At 42.7% G+C, this 17,393-nt stretch overlaps 1 protein-coding gene across 1 annotated transcript; it reads left to right on the plus strand.

The window, feature by feature from the left end:
* Positions 1 to 2: 2 nt before the first annotated feature.
* Positions 3 to 11,863, plus strand: MAGOH (mago homolog, exon junction complex subunit). Its single transcript, XM_004025823.5, has 5 exons — positions 3 to 187; positions 2,916 to 2,974; positions 4,893 to 5,003; positions 9,793 to 9,875; positions 11,612 to 11,863. Exons 1-5 carry the CDS (start codon positions 100 to 102, stop codon positions 11,709 to 11,711), a joined length of 441 nt encoding a protein of 146 aa, XP_004025872.1. The 5' UTR covers positions 3 to 99; the 3' UTR covers positions 11,712 to 11,863.
* The last annotated feature ends 5,530 nt before the right edge of the window (positions 11,864 to 17,393 follow it).

A 17,393-nucleotide genomic window follows, 5' to 3' on the forward strand; every position in this document is an offset into this window, starting at 1 on the left:
CGTCACTTCCGCGCGCCGCCGCAAACGTCAGTGTCGGGCGCAGACGGCGGCAGTGCGGCTTGCTCTTGGAAGTTCAGGCTGGGTTGTCTTTTGGGAGCCATGGAGAGTGACTTTTATCTGCGTTACTACGTGGGGCACAAGGGCAAGTTCGGCCACGAGTTCCTGGAGTTTGAGTTTCGACCGGACGGTAAAAGCAGCCTGCCGCCCGCCGGGAGCGGGGACCAGGCCTGGGGGCCGGCGAGTGGGGAGGCCGAGGGTCGGAAATCTGTGGGGAACTAGAGGAGGGAGGTACTGAGACCTGTGCAGTGCAGATCTTAAAGGAACGCCCCTGTGTCTGCTCCATGGGGTCTTTCTATCCATTCAGCAAACGTTGACTGAACGCCGTGTGCCAGGCTCTGTTCCACTCTTTGGGAATACGGCAGCGAAGGTAGACAAACTTCCCCTCTCGTGGAACTTGTGTTTTACTGCCGGGAGAGAGATCATAAACAAAAAGATGATTCCAGATAGCAGTGAGTGGTCAAAAAATAACATGGTAGAATAATTGCTGGATGGGCTGCTTTTAGATAGGTTGGCCATTAGAGAGCTCTCTGTAAAGGGTATATTGCAGCCGAGTCCTAATTAACAAGAAGGGCTCAGCCTTGTGAAGCTCACAAGGAAGACCATTCTACACAAAGGGAATACCAGATGTCAAGGCTGCAGGGCGGGAATGAGCTAGGCGTGTCTCAGGTGGTCAGTGTGGTTGAAGAGTGGTGAGCTGGGAGATAGCAGGAGATGATGTCGGATAGGTAGGTAGGAGCGGCACCTATTAGGTCTTTATAGACCACGGTAAAGAGTTTGGACTTGGAAGGCTTTTTTTTTTTTTTTTTTTTTTTTTTTTTTTTTGAGACGGCTTTCGCTCCTTTTGCCCAGGCTGGAGTGCAATGGCGCGATCTCGGCTCATTGCAACCTCCGCCTCCCGGGTTCAAGTGATTCTCCTGCCTCAGCCTCCCGAGTAGCTGGAATTATAGGCGCCCACCACCACGCCCGGCTAATTTTGTATTTTTAGTAGAGACGGAGTTTCACCATGTTGGCCAGGCTGGTCTCGAACTCCTGACCTCAGGTGATACGCCCGCCTCGGCGTCCCAAAGTGCTGGGATTACAGGTGTGAGCCACCGCGCCCGGCCGGGCTTGGAAGGTTTTAAGCCGAGAAGAAATGTGATCTCTTCTTGAAAAAGCATTCTGGTTATTGGGCGCGGAATGGGCAAGAGTGGAAACAGGGCTATTGATTAGGAGACTGTTGCAGTTGTCAAGACACGAAAGATGTTGGGGGCCGGGCGCGGTGGCTCAAGCCTGTAATCTCAGCCCTTTGGGAGGCCGAGGTATGCGGATCACTTGAGGTCAGGAGTTCGAGACCAGCCTGACCAACATGGTGAAACCCCGCCTCTACTAAAAATACAAAAATTAGCCGGGTGTGGTGGCAGACGCCTGAATTCCCAGCTGCTCGGGAGGCTGAGACAGGAGAATCTCTTGAACCTGGGGCGGAGGTTGCAGCGAGCTGAGATAGTGTCACTGTACTCCAGCCTGGGTGACAGAGCAAGACTCTGTCTCAAAAAAAAAAAAAAAAGATATTGGTTGGGACTACAGAGATAGTAGAAATGGAGAGAAAGATTTAGGAAACTGTTGGAGGCAGAACCAACTGGACTTTGATCGTTGATAGGATTTTGTTGGCAGAGGCACTGTGGTGAAGGAAAGAGGAATCAAAGATGACAGAAGACATCCACTAAGTGGGGCACAAAGATGAATCTGACAGGCCCCGACTGTGAGGGAGATAGATTTGTAAGCAGTGATAAAACAGCATATTAGGTGTTGTGGTAAAAAGAAACAGAGGAGGCTCGCAGCAGAGAAGGTGCACCTAACCAAGCCTGAGGGTCAGAGGAGGCTTCCTACATAAAATGATGGGAGGAGGGGATGTGAGGAATTGGTTAGGAGACCAAGAAGAGTCAAGAAGGCATTTTAGACAGCATGCAAAGAGGCTGAAAACCAAAAAGTGCTTGGGATGTTTCAGGCAGAAACCAAGTAGTTTGACTTCAGCTGTGTGAGAGAAGAATATTGGCAGGAATGAGGCTGGAAAAGCAGGCAGGGGCTTAGCTTAGCTGTATGCCATGTTGAGGAGTTTGGATTTTACCAGGAAGGCAGTGGAAAGCCATTGACTTTATCAAAGTATTAGAGTAACCTAATCTGATAGATCTGTTACCACATCACCTTGTCCACTGTATGGACAGTGAACTGAATGTGAAGAAACTTGAGGCAGAGAGACAGCACAGAGGCTGTTGGAGTAAATTCACTGGGCTCATCTCACATGTATGTCTTCTAGTCTACATGTCTTCTATTTCCTTCTGTCTTCTCCTCATCCCCACCATTAATCTGTCAGATGCACACATGGGCAAAGGGTCTTGTGTACCAAATGTGCTCAGTGATAAAAGCAGCAGCTTTTCCATCACAGAAATAGAGTATGGCACAGTCACATGATAATATATGTAAACTGCATCCTACAGTTTTCAAAATGTTTTCACAGCTCATTTGAGCCTCAGGAGGTCCTATGTGTCGGTAAGTTATCAGTTACTAGGCCTGTTTTCAGGACATTCACTGCAAAAATGTGATTCGACAAAGTCAGAAAAGAGCCTGCCTGTGTTTATACCTCACCTGAGCTGCTTTTTGCAGTAGTTGAGTGTCAGCTGTATATTTGGCTGTTTAAGCCTGAAGTGAAGAACTGAAAAGACTAGTATTGTTGAAATACCTTAAGAGTAAATAATAAATCTGTTAGACACTTTGAGCAAGTTAGATACATTTTGGGCAACTGCTGATGCCTTGGCATGGTATTGATGCTTTATTCATATGTTTTTATTATACGTTGAAATTGTTTTTTGCCCCCACAGGGAAGTTAAGATATGCCAACAACAGCAATTATAAGAATGATGTCATGATCAGAAAAGAGGTATGAGCCTTCTGCCTTCTAAGAGTCCTTCATTTGCTACATTTCAGCTTTTTGTCTTGCATTGTTTTTATTGTTTCTAGTAGTATTGAAAGATAAAGAACAGGGAGAGAGACACATGTCTGTAGACAGCTTCTGGATTATTTCCCAAATCATCTTTTAGTTGGGATTTTTTTTATTTTACATTGTGGAATCAATTACTGGTAACCTTTGACATACCTTGGTTTGAACCCTGAGTCTGCTGCTTACTACCTCATGTGACCTTGGGCAAGTTCCTGGCTGAACTTGATAAATCTCTGTTTCTTCACCTGTAAAAACAGGAATAATAAAAGCTACCTCCCACTCCCAAGTGCTGTCATAAAATTAAATATGTTCTATTTAAAGTGATCTGTATATTCCCTGTGTACATGGTACACAATGAAGAGCTATTTAATTTACATCTGAGTGGGAAAGGGAGCATGGGAAAGCAGCTGACATCATTGAATGCATGTTAGATGTCAGGCGTGGCATCTTATTTAACCTTGATTGTAAGCCCATGTGATGGGGGAGGGTATTATAGCCCCCTTACAAATAAGAAAATAAAGGCCCAGATATTAATTATGAGACTTGTTCAGAGTTACCCCTGCTAGTAAGAGATACAGCAGGAATTCCCTGTCCTGCCCCAGTAAAGTTCGTATTCTCCGTTCTGTGATTTCTACTACATCATTAAGGCTTCATCAAAGCTACTCTTTCCTTTTAACCACTTTGCCACCTTTGAAAATGTCTTAGCATATATTTTCATATTGTTATTTTAGCTATTGATTTTATGCTTATTCACACATGTCAATATCCTTACTATTTTTTTACACAGGCAATCTTTTAAAATACATTTTGCTCCTCAGGAGTGTATTACCTAGTTAAGAATAACTGGCCGGGCGCGGTGACTGACACCTGTAATCCCAGCACTTTGGGAGGCCGAGGCGGGCGTATCACAAGGTCAGGAGATCGAGACCATCCTGGCTAATACGGTGAAGCCCTGTCTGTACTGAAAATACAAAAAAAGTAGCCGGGCATGGTGGCGGGTGCCTGTAGTCCCAGCTACTTGGGAGGCTGAAGCAGGAGAATGGCATGAACCCAGGAGGCAGAGCTCACAATGAGCCGAGATCGCACCACTGCACTCCAGCCTGGGCGACAGAGCAAGGCTCCGTTTCAAAAAAAAAAGAATAACCAGGGCATGTGGGTGTCGCAGTCTCTTTTTTGCTGCAACAAAATGCCTGAGACTGGGTAATTTGTAAGCAGTAAAAATATATTTCTCACAATTTTGGAGACTGGAAAGTCCAAGATCAAGGCGCTGGCAAGTTCAGTGTCTAGTGAGGGCCCAGTCTCTGCTTCCACAACTGTGCCTTGTTTTTGCATCCTCCAGAAGGAATGAATGCTGTGTCCTCATATGGTGAAAGAACAAGAAAGGGGCCAGCTAGTTCCCTTAGGCTCTCTCCTAAAGCACTAATCTATCCCTGGGGCCTCTGCCCTCAAGGCCTGATCACCTCCTAAAGGCCCTATCTCTTAACACTGTTGCTTTGGGGATTAATTTCAGTATGATTTTTTTGGAGGAGACACAAACATTCAAACCATGGCAGGGGGCACTCACAGATCTGTTTTGGGTTTCATTGTGAGTTGGGTATGTGGGCAGGCAGAAGGGCCATGTGAACAGGATGTACCAGGAGGTAGTAACAGCTAGATAGGGGACTGAGGTGCAGTTACTGGATACTTCTGACCGTGTCCCTCACCTGCATCATGCCGAGGTTGAGCATGAATGTCTTCCCACTTAAGGAGATGCCAGAAATAAGTCTGCAGGAACAGTTATTTTTATCTTCCATCACTATCTGAGTCAAAGCACTGCTTAAGGATACAACATACATTTTGTTTTTTAACTTGCTTTCAGGCTTATGTACATAAAAGCGTGATGGAGGAACTGAAGAGAATAATTGACGACAGTGAAATTACCAAAGAGGATGATGCATTGTGGCCTCCTCCTGACCGAGTGGGCCGGCAGGTGTGTTTTATTGATTATCCTGTAGTGCAGAAATCTTACAAATAAGATGAGGTTTAGTAATCTGCATATGATAGTGAAACTGTGTGTGTGTGTGTGTGTGTGTGTGTGTGTGGTGGTGGTGGTGGTGGTGGTGGTGGTGAGCCCTGCAGAAAGCAGATTGCCAGCGCCTTGGTCTAAGGAAGCATTAATCCCATGGGAAGGAACAGGGAGAACAAGTGCTGCTGGCTGCCAAGAACCTAGCCTTGAATTTCTTCTTAGGACCCCCCCACACTCCCTCCTCCACTTAAAGCTTTTGTTGCCTATCTCACTTACTAACTACTATGGACAAAGCATTGTGGAGATACAAAGAGAAATAGAACATAATTATTTCAACAATCTAATGAAAGGAAAATCATACAAATAATTCAGTGTACGTATTTAAATTCATGTATATTTATATACATTAATGTATATATTCATTCTGAGCACCATTTTGGTAACTAAAAAATAAAAGCCACTGTCATATTGAACTGAATTAACAGAAAAGGTATTTTCACTCTGACTGCTACCATCCTAATCCAGACTTCTAATAGATTTCCTTGTTTTTCCTCTTGTTCCATACCATCCATTTTTCCATCCTGAAAGCCAGTGTGATTTATTTATTTATTTATTTTTTGAGTTGGAGTCTTGCTCTGTCACCCAGGCTGGAGTGCAGTGGCATAATCTCAGCTCACTGCAACCTCTGCCTCCTGGGTTCAAGCGATTCTCCTGCCTCAGCCTCCCGAATAGCTGGGATTACAGGCGTCCTCCACCATGCCCAGCTAATTTTTGTATTTGTAGTAGAGATGGCGTTTCACCATGTTGGCCAGGCTAGTCTCAAACTCCTGACCTCAGGTGATCCGCCTGCCTTACCCTCCCAAAGTGCTGTGGTTACAGGCGTAAGCTGCCGCATCCTACCGGTCTGATCTTTAAAAAAGTAAATTTGCTTATGTATTCCACTGATTTGAACTCCAATGGCTTCCCACTGTACTTAAAATTCAAACTCCCACCTTATCTTTTACCATGCTTCCAATCTGTCATGGTGTTCAAACCTTACTAGCTTCATTTCTGTTCCTCAGACATACCTAGGTGGTTCTTACTTCAGGGCCTTTGCACTTGCCACATTCTGCCTAAAATATTCTTCCTTTAACTTTATACAAGACTGTCTCTATTATTGAGGTCTTCAAAAGTCACTTCCTCAGTGATGTCTTGCCTGTCCATCCAATCTAAGAAGTCGCTTCCCATCATTAAGAAAAAGATCTGTTGTGTTGTCTTTTTGTGTTTTTTTCTTTTTGCTTTCAGTTTCATCACAATATGTGTTGTCTTTTGTAGCACTTGCTATTGTCTAAAATTGTCTTACTTGCTTTTCAGTGTTTTTCACTGCTGTATCTCTAGTGACTAAAATAGTACCCATGTATAGTAAAAGCTCAATAATAATGTATTTGTTAAATTAATATGAAAACCCATATAAACTCATTCCTAATAATCTCAAAGTGATGGACCAACCCTTGAAGAAGAGTTTTTTTTAAAAATCTACCCTCAGTACTTACTAAAGTTAACTTTATGTTCAAGGGATCTCAGTAATATCATATATATGTATTTTGCTTTACCATTTATAAAATTTTTATTTCTGTTAACTCGTTCCACCATCACAACAATTCTGTAAAGAGGGAAGGGCATATTCCTTTGTACCAGCAATAAGCCATTGGATACTGTAATTAAAATCAATCCCATTAATAATTGCAAGAAGAGTTATAAAGAACTTGGGAATGCATTTAACAAGATGTACAAAACTTGAAAGGGCTTTATAGAAGGACAAAAATATGTATCGTTTTTGTGGATGGCAAGATTCAGTATCATAAAGATGTCAGTTCCACAAAGTAATTTATAAATTCACTCTTAATTCAAATAAAAATCGCAGTAGGATTTTTTTCCCTTTAGAATCAAATAGAATGAGCATTAAATTCATGGAAAATCAGAGGCAAGAGTAGCCAAAATAATACTGGAAATTTCTTATAAAGCTATGGTCATTTGTAGTATGATATTGCCTCAGGAATTGACAGCTAAACCGATGGAACAGAATAGAGAGCCCAGAAACCGACCTATGAATATATGGAAACTTAGAAAAGTGTGCTACAGAGGTGGACTTTCACATTAATGGGAAAAGAACGAATTATTTAACAAATTGTACCAGGACAGCTGACAATGTATTTATGGAATATTTTTAAATTAGGCCATAGAAATCAAAAATTTTAAACAGAATATAGACTTGTATTATTTCTGGGTAGAGAAGGAGTTTTTAAAACTCCTTAAGGGGTAAGATTGGTAAATTTGACTTCTTTACAACTTAGGTTTGACAAAAGATGGCAAGATAAAGTTGAAAGATAAGCCATAGACTGGAAGAAGTTATCTGCAAAACATAAAACTGGCAAGAGTTCTCTATCCAGAATATATAAAGAATTACAAATTAATAAAAAGACTGTCCCGTGGCAGAATGTACAAAGGTTATGAATAGATAACTTACAAGATCAAACAGGTGGCTAATATGAAAAGATTTACAGCTTCATTTGTAAAATGAAAGGACAACAGTGAGATACCATTTCCGACCCATTAGAATAACAACAGAAAAAAATCTGCCGAATTTAAAAAATGATATGAGAAAAGAGTGAGAATAAAATTAGTATAACCGCGTTAGGGAGTAATTTTGTGGCATCTGGCAGCATTTAAAATACTAGGAATTATATAGAGACATTTTCACATGTACAAGGAGATGTATAGAAGAATATTCTTGCTACATTGTTTATAGGAATAAAAATTTAGAACTTAAGTTTATTTCAGTAGGGAAATGCAATACCACAAGCATTTAAAACTAATGAGCTAGATCTGTGTAACTCAACATTGATAAATCTCAAAAAACAATGTGGAATGAAAAATGTAAAAAGTATGTATAATAAGACCATTTTTGTAAAAATTTTAAAGCACACTACCACGTCTAGGCTAGATGCAGTGACTCATGCCTGCATTCCCAGCACTTTTTTTCTTAATTGGGAGGCCAAGGTGGGAGGATGACTTGAGGCCAGGAGCTCAAGACCAGCCTGAGCACAGTGAGACCTTTTTTCTACAAAGAAAAAAAAAAAAACCCTAAAAGTTAACTGGGCTTGGGGGCGCATACCTATAGTCCTAGCTATTCGAGAAGCTAAAGGTGCAGTATAGCATGAGCCCAGGAGCTCAGGGTTACAGTGAGCTATGATCCTACTACTACACTTCAGCTTCAGTGACAGAGTGAGACCCTGTATCTAAAAAGAAATAAGTAAAAACATACTACCAAATCTGAAACAAGAGTGGAACAAATCGGGATACAGGAGGGAGAACAGAATGGGAGATGGACATAAACTTTGTAATATTTTACTTCTTTTTTTAAAAAAATCTGACACAAGTATGGCAATAATTTATAAATCTGAGTATTGGAAACATCTCAGTTTTTTCGATTTTCTGATTGAATTATAACAAAGTATATATGAATCAAAAAGAAGAAAAAGTAAATAGGGCTCACGAGAATATGAATTCCACAGGGCAGAGATCTTTGGTTTGCTTGGTTTTACTTATCTGTCCAAAGCACTGAGAACAATAGCCAGCACCCAGTAGGCTACACATAGATACTTTTTGAAGGTTTATGGTACTCATGTCACTGTTTGGAAATTGAGATCCAACATCATACATGTAGGGAGTGACAAAGTGGGGATCCAACCTAAGGTCTGGAAGTTGCCTAGATAGATTAGATTCTTTGGTTTTGGTTTTTGTTGTTGTTGGAGACAGGGTCTCACTCTGTTGCCCAAGCTGGAGTACAGTGATGAGATCATGGCTCACTGCAGCCTTGACCTCCTGGGGTGAAGGAATCCTCCCACCTCAGCCTCTCTAGTAGCTGGGACCATGGATGCACACTACCACACCCAGCTAGTTTTCGTATTTTTTGTACAGATGCGGTTTAGCCAAGTTGCCCAGACAGGTCTTAAACTCCTGGGCTCAAGTGATTCTCCTGCACTGGCCTCCCAAACTGCTGGGATTACAGGTATGAGTCACCACACCCAGTCCAATTGTTTGGTATTTTTAAAACATAGGTGTATTCATGTTACTCCACATTGTTGACAATGAAAACTCATACAGAATACTACATAGGCTGGGCACAGTGGCTTATACCTATAATCCCAGCACTTGAGAGGCTGAGGCAGGCGGATCACCTGAGGTCAGGAGTTCGAGACCAGCCTGGCCAACATGGCGAAACCCTGTCTCTATTAAAAATACAAAAAAATCCATCCTGGCTAACACGGTGAAACACGTCTCTACTAAAAATAGAAAAAAAATTAGCCGGGCCTGGTGGCAGGCACCTGTAGTCCCAGCCACTCAGGAAGCTGAGGCAGGAGAATCGCTTGAACCTGGGAGGCGGAGGTTGCAGTGAGCTGAGATCATGCCAGTGCACTCCAGCCTGGGCAACAGAATGAGACTCTGTCTCAGGAAAAAAAAAAAAAAACCTACATAGATTTTTCCAAATCTGAGAAATGGTAGGGCCTTAAGGGTACAACTTCTTCTAAATATGAGCTGTATTTATCTCTTGTTTCTAGTGCCCAGCACAGTTTAGTGCTCAGAGTGAACTGCCCTTGTTTTTGTGGCCATCTGTAGTCAAGTTTGTGTGATTTGGCAAATGATTAATCCTTCTGTGTGCTTGATGAATAATCCAATTCTACTTGACTTCGATTTTCTAAAATGTTTCTAGGAGCTTGAAATCGTCATTGGAGATGAACACATTTCTTTTACAACATCAAAAATTGGTTCCCTTATTGATGTCAATCAATCCAAGTAAGTGTGCATGATCCTTATATCCAGTTGTGTCTGTTTTGGAGCAGATTGATAAGAAACCTTAACCAAATTGGGACCATTATGGGAAGAGCTGGGGCAAATGCAAAATGCAGGTGGGCAGCTTTGTCCTTCTGGTTAGGGAGGAACCCCAAATTATTTTTGAGGACTTGCTCCTATTACTTTTGGTGTTTCATTCAGCCATTGCTACTGCGAGCTTCTTGTTGACGCACACATATAGGTTAATGCATAGGAGCAGCCAGAAGGAAAAATGGAATATGCCAAAAAAGTGCTCATGATAAACTGAGAGTCACTGAGTCTGAATAGCTTTCTCAGTGTGACTGTTGAGACTGGCACATCTTAAAATCTGACTTCGGCGAAACTTGACATTTTTTAGGATCTAAGTTTTATTTTATTACAAATTTATTATTATTATTATTATTATTTTGAGATGGAGTCTCCCACTGTCACCCGGGCTGGAATGCAGTGGTGCAATCTCAGCTCACTGCAACCTCTGCCTCCTGAGTTCAAGTGATTCTCCTGCCTCAGCCTCCTGAGTAGCTGGGACTACAGGCACCTGCCACCACACCCGGCTAATTTTTTTGTATTTTTAGTAGAGACAGTGTTTCACCATGTTGGCCAGGCTGGTCTTGAACTCCTGACCTCGTGATCCGCCTGCCTCGGCCTCCCAAAGTGCTGGAATTAACTAGCGTGAGCCACCGCGCCCAGCCTTAAATTTATTATTTTTTACAAAAGCATTGGTTTGGTGAAAAGGGATCAAGATTTTAAAATTCATGTTGTCAGTGGGGCAGATTATCAAGTTGAGGCATGAACCTATGTGCTACAAAGAATCCTTAGAATTTGGCAACTTCTTTGGCTCTTACGTTTTGAGGATTCAGGATTAGGTACGGCTCACTTTTGGCAAATGTTGGGCATAATTGTCTTCCTTTGGACACTCTTCTTAGCCAGTGATGCCACAGTAATCTTCAACCTCTTGGTCCTGCTTAGTACTACTATTTTTTAAAAAAGTTTTCCTAACTCGGGCCGGGTGTGGTGGCTCACGCCTGTAATCCCAGCACTTTGGGAGGCCGAGGCGGGCAGATCACGTGAGGTCGGGAGTTCAAGACCAGCCTAACCAACATGGAGAAACCCCGTCTCTACTAAAAATACAAAAAATTAGCCAGGCGTAGTGGTGCATGCCTGTAATCCTAGCTACTCGGGAGGCTGAGGCAGGAGAATCTCTTGAACCTGGGAGGCGGAGGTTACAGTGAGCCAAGATCACACCATTGCACTCCAGCCTGGGCAACAAGAGCAAAACTCTGTCTCAAAAAACAAAACAAAACAAAACAAAAAAAGTTTTCCTAACTCTGAAAGTAATACATGCTCATTGTAGAAAATACAGGAAATGTAGAAAAGTAGAAAGGGGAAAATCATCCACAAGTTTATCAATCAGACAATCATTATTAATATCTTGCAGTATTTCTTTTTAGTCTTTAATGCATTTATTCTATGCATTAATACAATATATACTTTTTAAGCATAAAAATACAGTTGAGATTAATAATTGTTATTTTAATTATATTTTTTTCACTTAATGTAAGCATTTCCCTATATTAAAAACTCAGCATATTTAAATTACCTCATAATATACCATTTTAATATATAGTCTTTTCCTTTTTAGGGACACTTGATGGGTCAAAAAGTTTTAATGCCTAAACTTTTTTCCTTTTGTATTTTAGGGATCCAGAAGGCTTACGAGTATTTTATTATCTTGTCCAGGACCTGAAGTGTTTGGTCTTCAGTCTTATTGGATTACACTTCAAGATTAAACCAATCTAGATTGAATATTGGTGTGGACATGGAGGGGGGGGGTGGGTGGGAGTAGAAAATTTTGTGTATATCAGGGCAGTATTTTTTTATGAACTATAAATGATTGTCTTTAATAAATATGTGATAAAATCCAATTTTTATTATTTTATAAGGACCTGAACATGTGAACTCTTCTCAATTACTTTGTAGAACACTAACATTCTATGTGAAGTATTGCCCAAAAATCAAATCTAATCAACTCTCTAGATATACCTATGATTTTATAGGAAATAAGAGAATACAGAAACATGTTTTAAAAATACAGTGGGACTTCAGCCATATTGAGAGGAAATTCCAAGGCAAATGGCCTGGTTTCTTCAATAAATTACAAGGGAAACAGATAGAATGGGAGCTTATGAAGGAGACTTAAGAGACACATAACACAATGTTTGGACCCTATTTGGATAATGATTCAAAAAAATGTAAAATTGGGCCAGATGTGGTGGCTCACACCTGTAATCCCAACACTTTGGGAGGCCGAGGCGGGCGGGTCATCAAGACCTGCCTGGCTAACATGGTGAAAACCTGTCTACTAAAAATACAAAAATTAGCTGGGCGTGGTGGCATAAGCCTGTAATCCCAGCTACTCAGGAAGCTGAGGCAGGAAAATCGCTTGGACCCTGGAGGCAGAGGCTGCCCTGAGCAGAGTTTGTACCACTGCACTTCAGCCTGGGCAACAGCGAGACCCCATGTCAAAAAAAAAAAAAAAAAGTAAAATTAATACCATTAAGGAAATTTAACACTGGTTTGATGGTTTAGGTATGAAATAGTATGGTGGTTGGAGTTTTTAAAATCACCTTTTATAGATACAAATATTTTAGGTTTTAGTAGGTATTTCAGTGTAGGGGAAAATACTTTGGTTTCTTACATGATAACAGGATAAAATGTTTGGTCTCAGAAAAGTTTTCCATTAATCCATTTTAAAATCAGAATACCAACAGCCATTCAGGACCAAGACCAAGTTGTATAGTGTGGGAATTTGTTCAGCAGGTAGACCTGTAGACAACTTTTTCTTTCTGCTAAATTGCATGGCTTCTTTAAGCACAGTACTGGTTGAACAGATTGCACCTGCTGAAAGGAACCAGGCCTTACTAAGCCTCATTTGAAGGGAAGTGATTAGCCTAAACTCACCCTACTAAAAACAGGCCAGCTTGGGACAAGGTCCTAAGTGTCCTGACTCCTGGACCCATTCTTTTTCCACCACACTCTACTCCTTCAAAGACTATGGGGCAAGTTAAGAACAGCACTGAGATGTCAGGGTTCCTGACTCCAGTGCACCTCCCCCTATAAGAGTACTTGGGGCAATGAAGCAAGTTGGTAAAGTAGACATCAAAAAAAGTCACTCTAAACTTTAAAGAAGTGACGGGACCTCAGGTGATAAAAGAGTCTTTTGTTTTCTGAGGCAAAAAAACACTTTAGTGTAGAAAAGTATTCTTGGCCGGGTGCAATGGCTCACCCTGTAATCCCAGTACTTTGGGAGTCTGAGGCGGGTGGATCACCTGAGGTCAGGAGTTCGAGACCATCCTGGCCAACCTGGTGAAACCTCATCTGTACTAAAAATAAAAAATTAGTCGAGTGTGGTGGCGCATGCCTGTAATCCCAGCTACTCGAGAGGCTGAGGCAGGAGAATCGCTTGAACCCAGGAGTTGGAGGTTGCCATGAGCCGAGATTTCACCACTGCACTCAAGCCTGGGCGACAAGAGCAAAACTCCATCTCAAAAAGAGACCCGGCATGGTTGCTCACGCCTGTAATCCTAGCACTTTGGGAGGCCGAGGCAGGCGGATCACCTGAGGTCAGGAGTTTGAGACCAGCCTGACCAACGTGGAGAAACCCCATCTCTACTAAAAATACAAAATTAGCCTGGCATGGTGGTGCATGCCTGTAATCTCAGCTACTCGGGAGGCTGAGACAGGAGAATCACTTGAATCTGGGAGGCAGAGGTTGCGGTGAGCCGAGATCATGCCATTGCACTCCAGCCTGGGCAACAAGAATGAAACTCCATCTCAAAAAAAAAAAACAAAAGAAAAAAACAGGGTTTGGCTGGTCTCAAACTCCGTGCTGAAGCCGTCCTCCTACCTCAGCCTCCCAAAGTGCTAGAATTACAGGTGTGAGCCACTGTGCCCAGCCTATCTGTCTGTCTGTCTGTCTGTCTATCTATCTATCTATCTATATATATATATATATATTTTTTTTTTTTTTTTTTTTGAGACAGGGTCTTGCCCTGTCACCCAGGCTGGAGTTTAGTGGTGCGATCTTGGCTGATTGCAACCTCCGCCTCCCAGGCTCAAGCGATCCTCCCATCTCAGGCTCCCGAAAAGCTGGGACCATAGGCATGTGCCATCATGCCTGGCTAATTTTTTTTTTTTTTTTGAGACGGAGTCTCGCTCTGTCGCCCAGGCTGGAGTGCAGTGGCGCGATCTCGGCTCACTGCAAGCTCCGCCTCCCGGGTTCACGCCATTCTCCTGCCTCAGCCTCCCGCGTAGCTGGGACTACAGGCGCCCGCCACCACGCCCGGCTAATTTTTTGTATTTTTTTTAGTAGAGACGGGGTTTCACTGTGTTAGCCAGGATGGTCTCGATCTCCTGACCTCGTGATCCGCCCGCCTCGGCCTCCCAAAGTGCTGGGATTACAGGCGTGAGCCACCGCGCCCGGCCGCCTGGCTAATTTTTTGTATTTTTAGTAGAGATGTGGTTTCACCATGTTGCCCCAGCTGGGCTTGAACTCCTGAGCTCAAGAGATCCACCTGCCTCGGCCTCCCAAAGTGCTGGGATTATGGGCATAAGCCACCGTGCCTGGCCCCTATTTATATCTTATACTGTCTATGTTTTGAAAACTTATTATTTGTGATAGGTTCATCTTTTAGTCTTGCTACTCAATATATGAGTAGTTTACACACAATTAGTGTTAAAATCTTTTGCATTTGTCTGTGTAGTTACCATTCCCAATGAGTTTTGTGCCATCAGACGATTTCTCATTGCTTAACATCCTTTTCTTTCAGACTGAAAAACACTCTTTAGCATTTCTTGAAGGAAAGGTCTGGTGTGTTGACAAAATCCCTCAGCTTTTGTTTGTCTAGGAAATCTTTATTTTTCCTTCATGTTTAAAGGACATTTTTGCTGGATATACTATTCTAGGATAAATGTTTTTTTTCTTCAGTACTTTAAATGTCATGCCACTCTCCTGGCCTGTAAGCTTTCCACTGAGAAGCCTGCTGCCAGACCCATTGGAGCTTCTTTGTGTGTTATTTGTTTCTTTTTTCTTGCTGCTTTTAGGATCCTTTCTTTATCTTTGACCTTTGGGAGTTTGATTATTAAATGACATGAGGTAGTCTTATTTGGGTTAAATCTGCTTGGTGTTCTATAACTTTCTTGTACTTGAATATTTATATATTTCTCTAGGTTTGGAAAGTTCCGTTATTCTTCCTTTGAATAAACTTTCTATCCTAATTTCTCTCTACCTTCTCTTTAAGGCCAATAACTCTTAGATTTGCCCATTTGTGGCCATTGTCTAGATATTGTAGGCATACTTCATCCTTTTTTGTTATTTTTTCTTTCAATTCTTCTGTGTATTTTCAAACAGCCTGCCTTCAAGCTCACTAATTCTTTCTTCTGCTTGATCAGTTCTCATGTTTAGAGACCCTGGTGCATTCTTTGGTATATCAGTTGAATTTATCAGCTCCAGAATTTCTATTTAATTTTTAAAATTATTTCCATCTCTTTGTCAAATTTATCTGGCAGGATTCTGAGTTCCTTTTTCCATCTCTTTGTTAAGTTTATCTGGGGCAGGATTCTGAGTTCCTTCTCTGTGCTATCTTGAATTTCGCTGAGCTTCCTCAGTGACAGTGAATTCTCTGAAAGGTCACATATCTCTGTCACTTTGGGATTGGTCACTGGTGCCTTATTTAGTTCATTTGATTAGGTCATGTTTTCTTGGATGGTATTGATGTTTGTGACTGTTGGTCAATGCAGAGCATTGAATAATTAGGTATTTATCATAATTTTCACAATTTGGGCTTATTTGTACTCATCCTTCTTCAGAAGGCTTTTCCAAGTACTCAAAGGGAAATGAGTGTTGTGATGTAAATATTTGGTCACTGCAGCTGTAACTGCATTGGGGGCACCCCAAACCCAGCGATGCTGTGACTCTTGTAGACTCAGAGGTACTGCCTTGATGGTCTTGGGTAAGATTCGAGAGAATTCCCTGGATTACCAGGCAGAGTCTCCTGTTATCTTCCCTTACTTTCTCCCAAATAAATGGAGTCTCTCTCTCCATGCTGAGCTGCCTGGAGTTGGGAGAGGAGTGACACAAGCACCCCTGTGGCCACCACTCCTGGAACTGTGCTGTGTCAAACCTGAAGCCAGCACAGTAGTGGGTCTTGCCTAAGGCCCATGGTGACTATTGCCTGGTTATTGCTGATGTTTATTCAAAGCCCAAAGGCTCTTTAGTCAGCAGGTGGTGAATCCAGCCAGGCTTGTGTCTTACCCTTTGGGGTGGCAGGTTCCCTTCTGGCCCAGGGTGGGTTTAGAAATGCTGTCCAGGAGCTAGGGCATGGAGTCTGGGCTTTAGAAACCTACTTGGTGCTTTATTTTACTGTGGCTGAGCTGGTACCCAAGTTGCAAGACCAACTCCTTTTTAACTCTTTCCTCTCTTTTCCTTAAGCAGGAGTCTCTCCCTGTGGCAACCATTGCTGGGAAGGCGGCACTGGGTCACACCTGAAGGCAGCACAGTACTGGGCCTCACCCAGTACTGTGGCTATTACTAATGTTTATTCAAGGCCCAATAGCTCTTTAGTCGGCAGCTGATGAATCCTGCCAGGATTGGGTCCTTTCCTTCAAAGCAGCGGGTTCCCTTCTGGCCCATGGTAGCTCTAGAAATATCTGGGAGATAGAGCCTGGCAAGGGGGCTTCAGGACTCTGCGTGGTGTTTTATTCTACTGTGGCTGGGATGGTATCCAAGCTGTAAGACAAAGTCCTCTTTACTTTCCCCTCTCCTTTCCTCTAAGGGAAAGGAGTCTTTCCTGGAGCTGTGAGCTGTGCTGCCTGGGGTTGGGGGACTGGTGACATAAACATTCCTTTGGCTCCCCAACTGGTATCTCACTAGGCTGTGTGCACCCCAAGTCCACAGGCTCTGAGCTCAGCACAGCACCAGGACTTGCCCAGGAATTGCAGTCTTTGTGGCCTAGACTGCCTTTCAAATTTATTTAGGACCCTGAAGCACTTTAGCCAGTGGTGGTGGGGCTCACCAGAACCTGACCACTGGGATGGATGATTCCCCTCTGGCTAGGGTTTCTCTAAGTGCTTCCTCTGTGGGCACTAGCTGAATTCTGCCCTGAATTGCTTTCCACTGTGACAGGGCAAAACTCAGTTCCAATGCAAAGTCCCATAAGCACACAGATTCTCTCTCTGTGCCAGGCAGCCAGGTGCTGCCAGAGGATGAGGGAGGGGTGGTGGTAGCAATTCAAGACTGTCTTTCCTACCCTCTTCATTGCCTTGTTCCTTTTTTTTTCTTCTTTTATGAGATAGAGTCTCACTCTGTCACCCAGGCTAGAGTGCAATGGCATGATCTCAGCTCACTACAACCTCCACCTCCCGGGTTCAAACAATTCTCCTGCCTTAGCCTCCGGAGTAGCTGGGACTACAGGTGTGCACTGC

This window comes from Gorilla gorilla, chromosome 1 (genome assembly GCF_029281585.2).
Source record: "Gorilla gorilla gorilla isolate KB3781 chromosome 1, NHGRI_mGorGor1-v2.1_pri, whole genome shotgun sequence".
In the NCBI taxonomy this organism is placed as follows: Eukaryota; Metazoa; Chordata; class Mammalia; order Primates; family Hominidae; genus Gorilla; species Gorilla gorilla.

Excerpts from the sequence above, each read along its gene's own strand:
- MAGOH (XM_004025823.5), top strand. The coding sequence starts at position 100 with ATGGAGAGTGACTTTTATCTGCGTTACTACGTGGGGCACAAGGGCAAG. Across the intron at positions 5,004-9,792 it reads CTGACCGAGTGGGCCGGCAG|GAGCTTGAAATCGTCATTGG; the intron begins GTGTGTTTTATT and ends AAATGTTTCTAG. Across the intron at positions 9,876-11,611 it reads ATTGATGTCAATCAATCCAA|GGATCCAGAAGGCTTACGAG; the intron begins GTAAGTGTGCAT and ends TTTGTATTTTAG.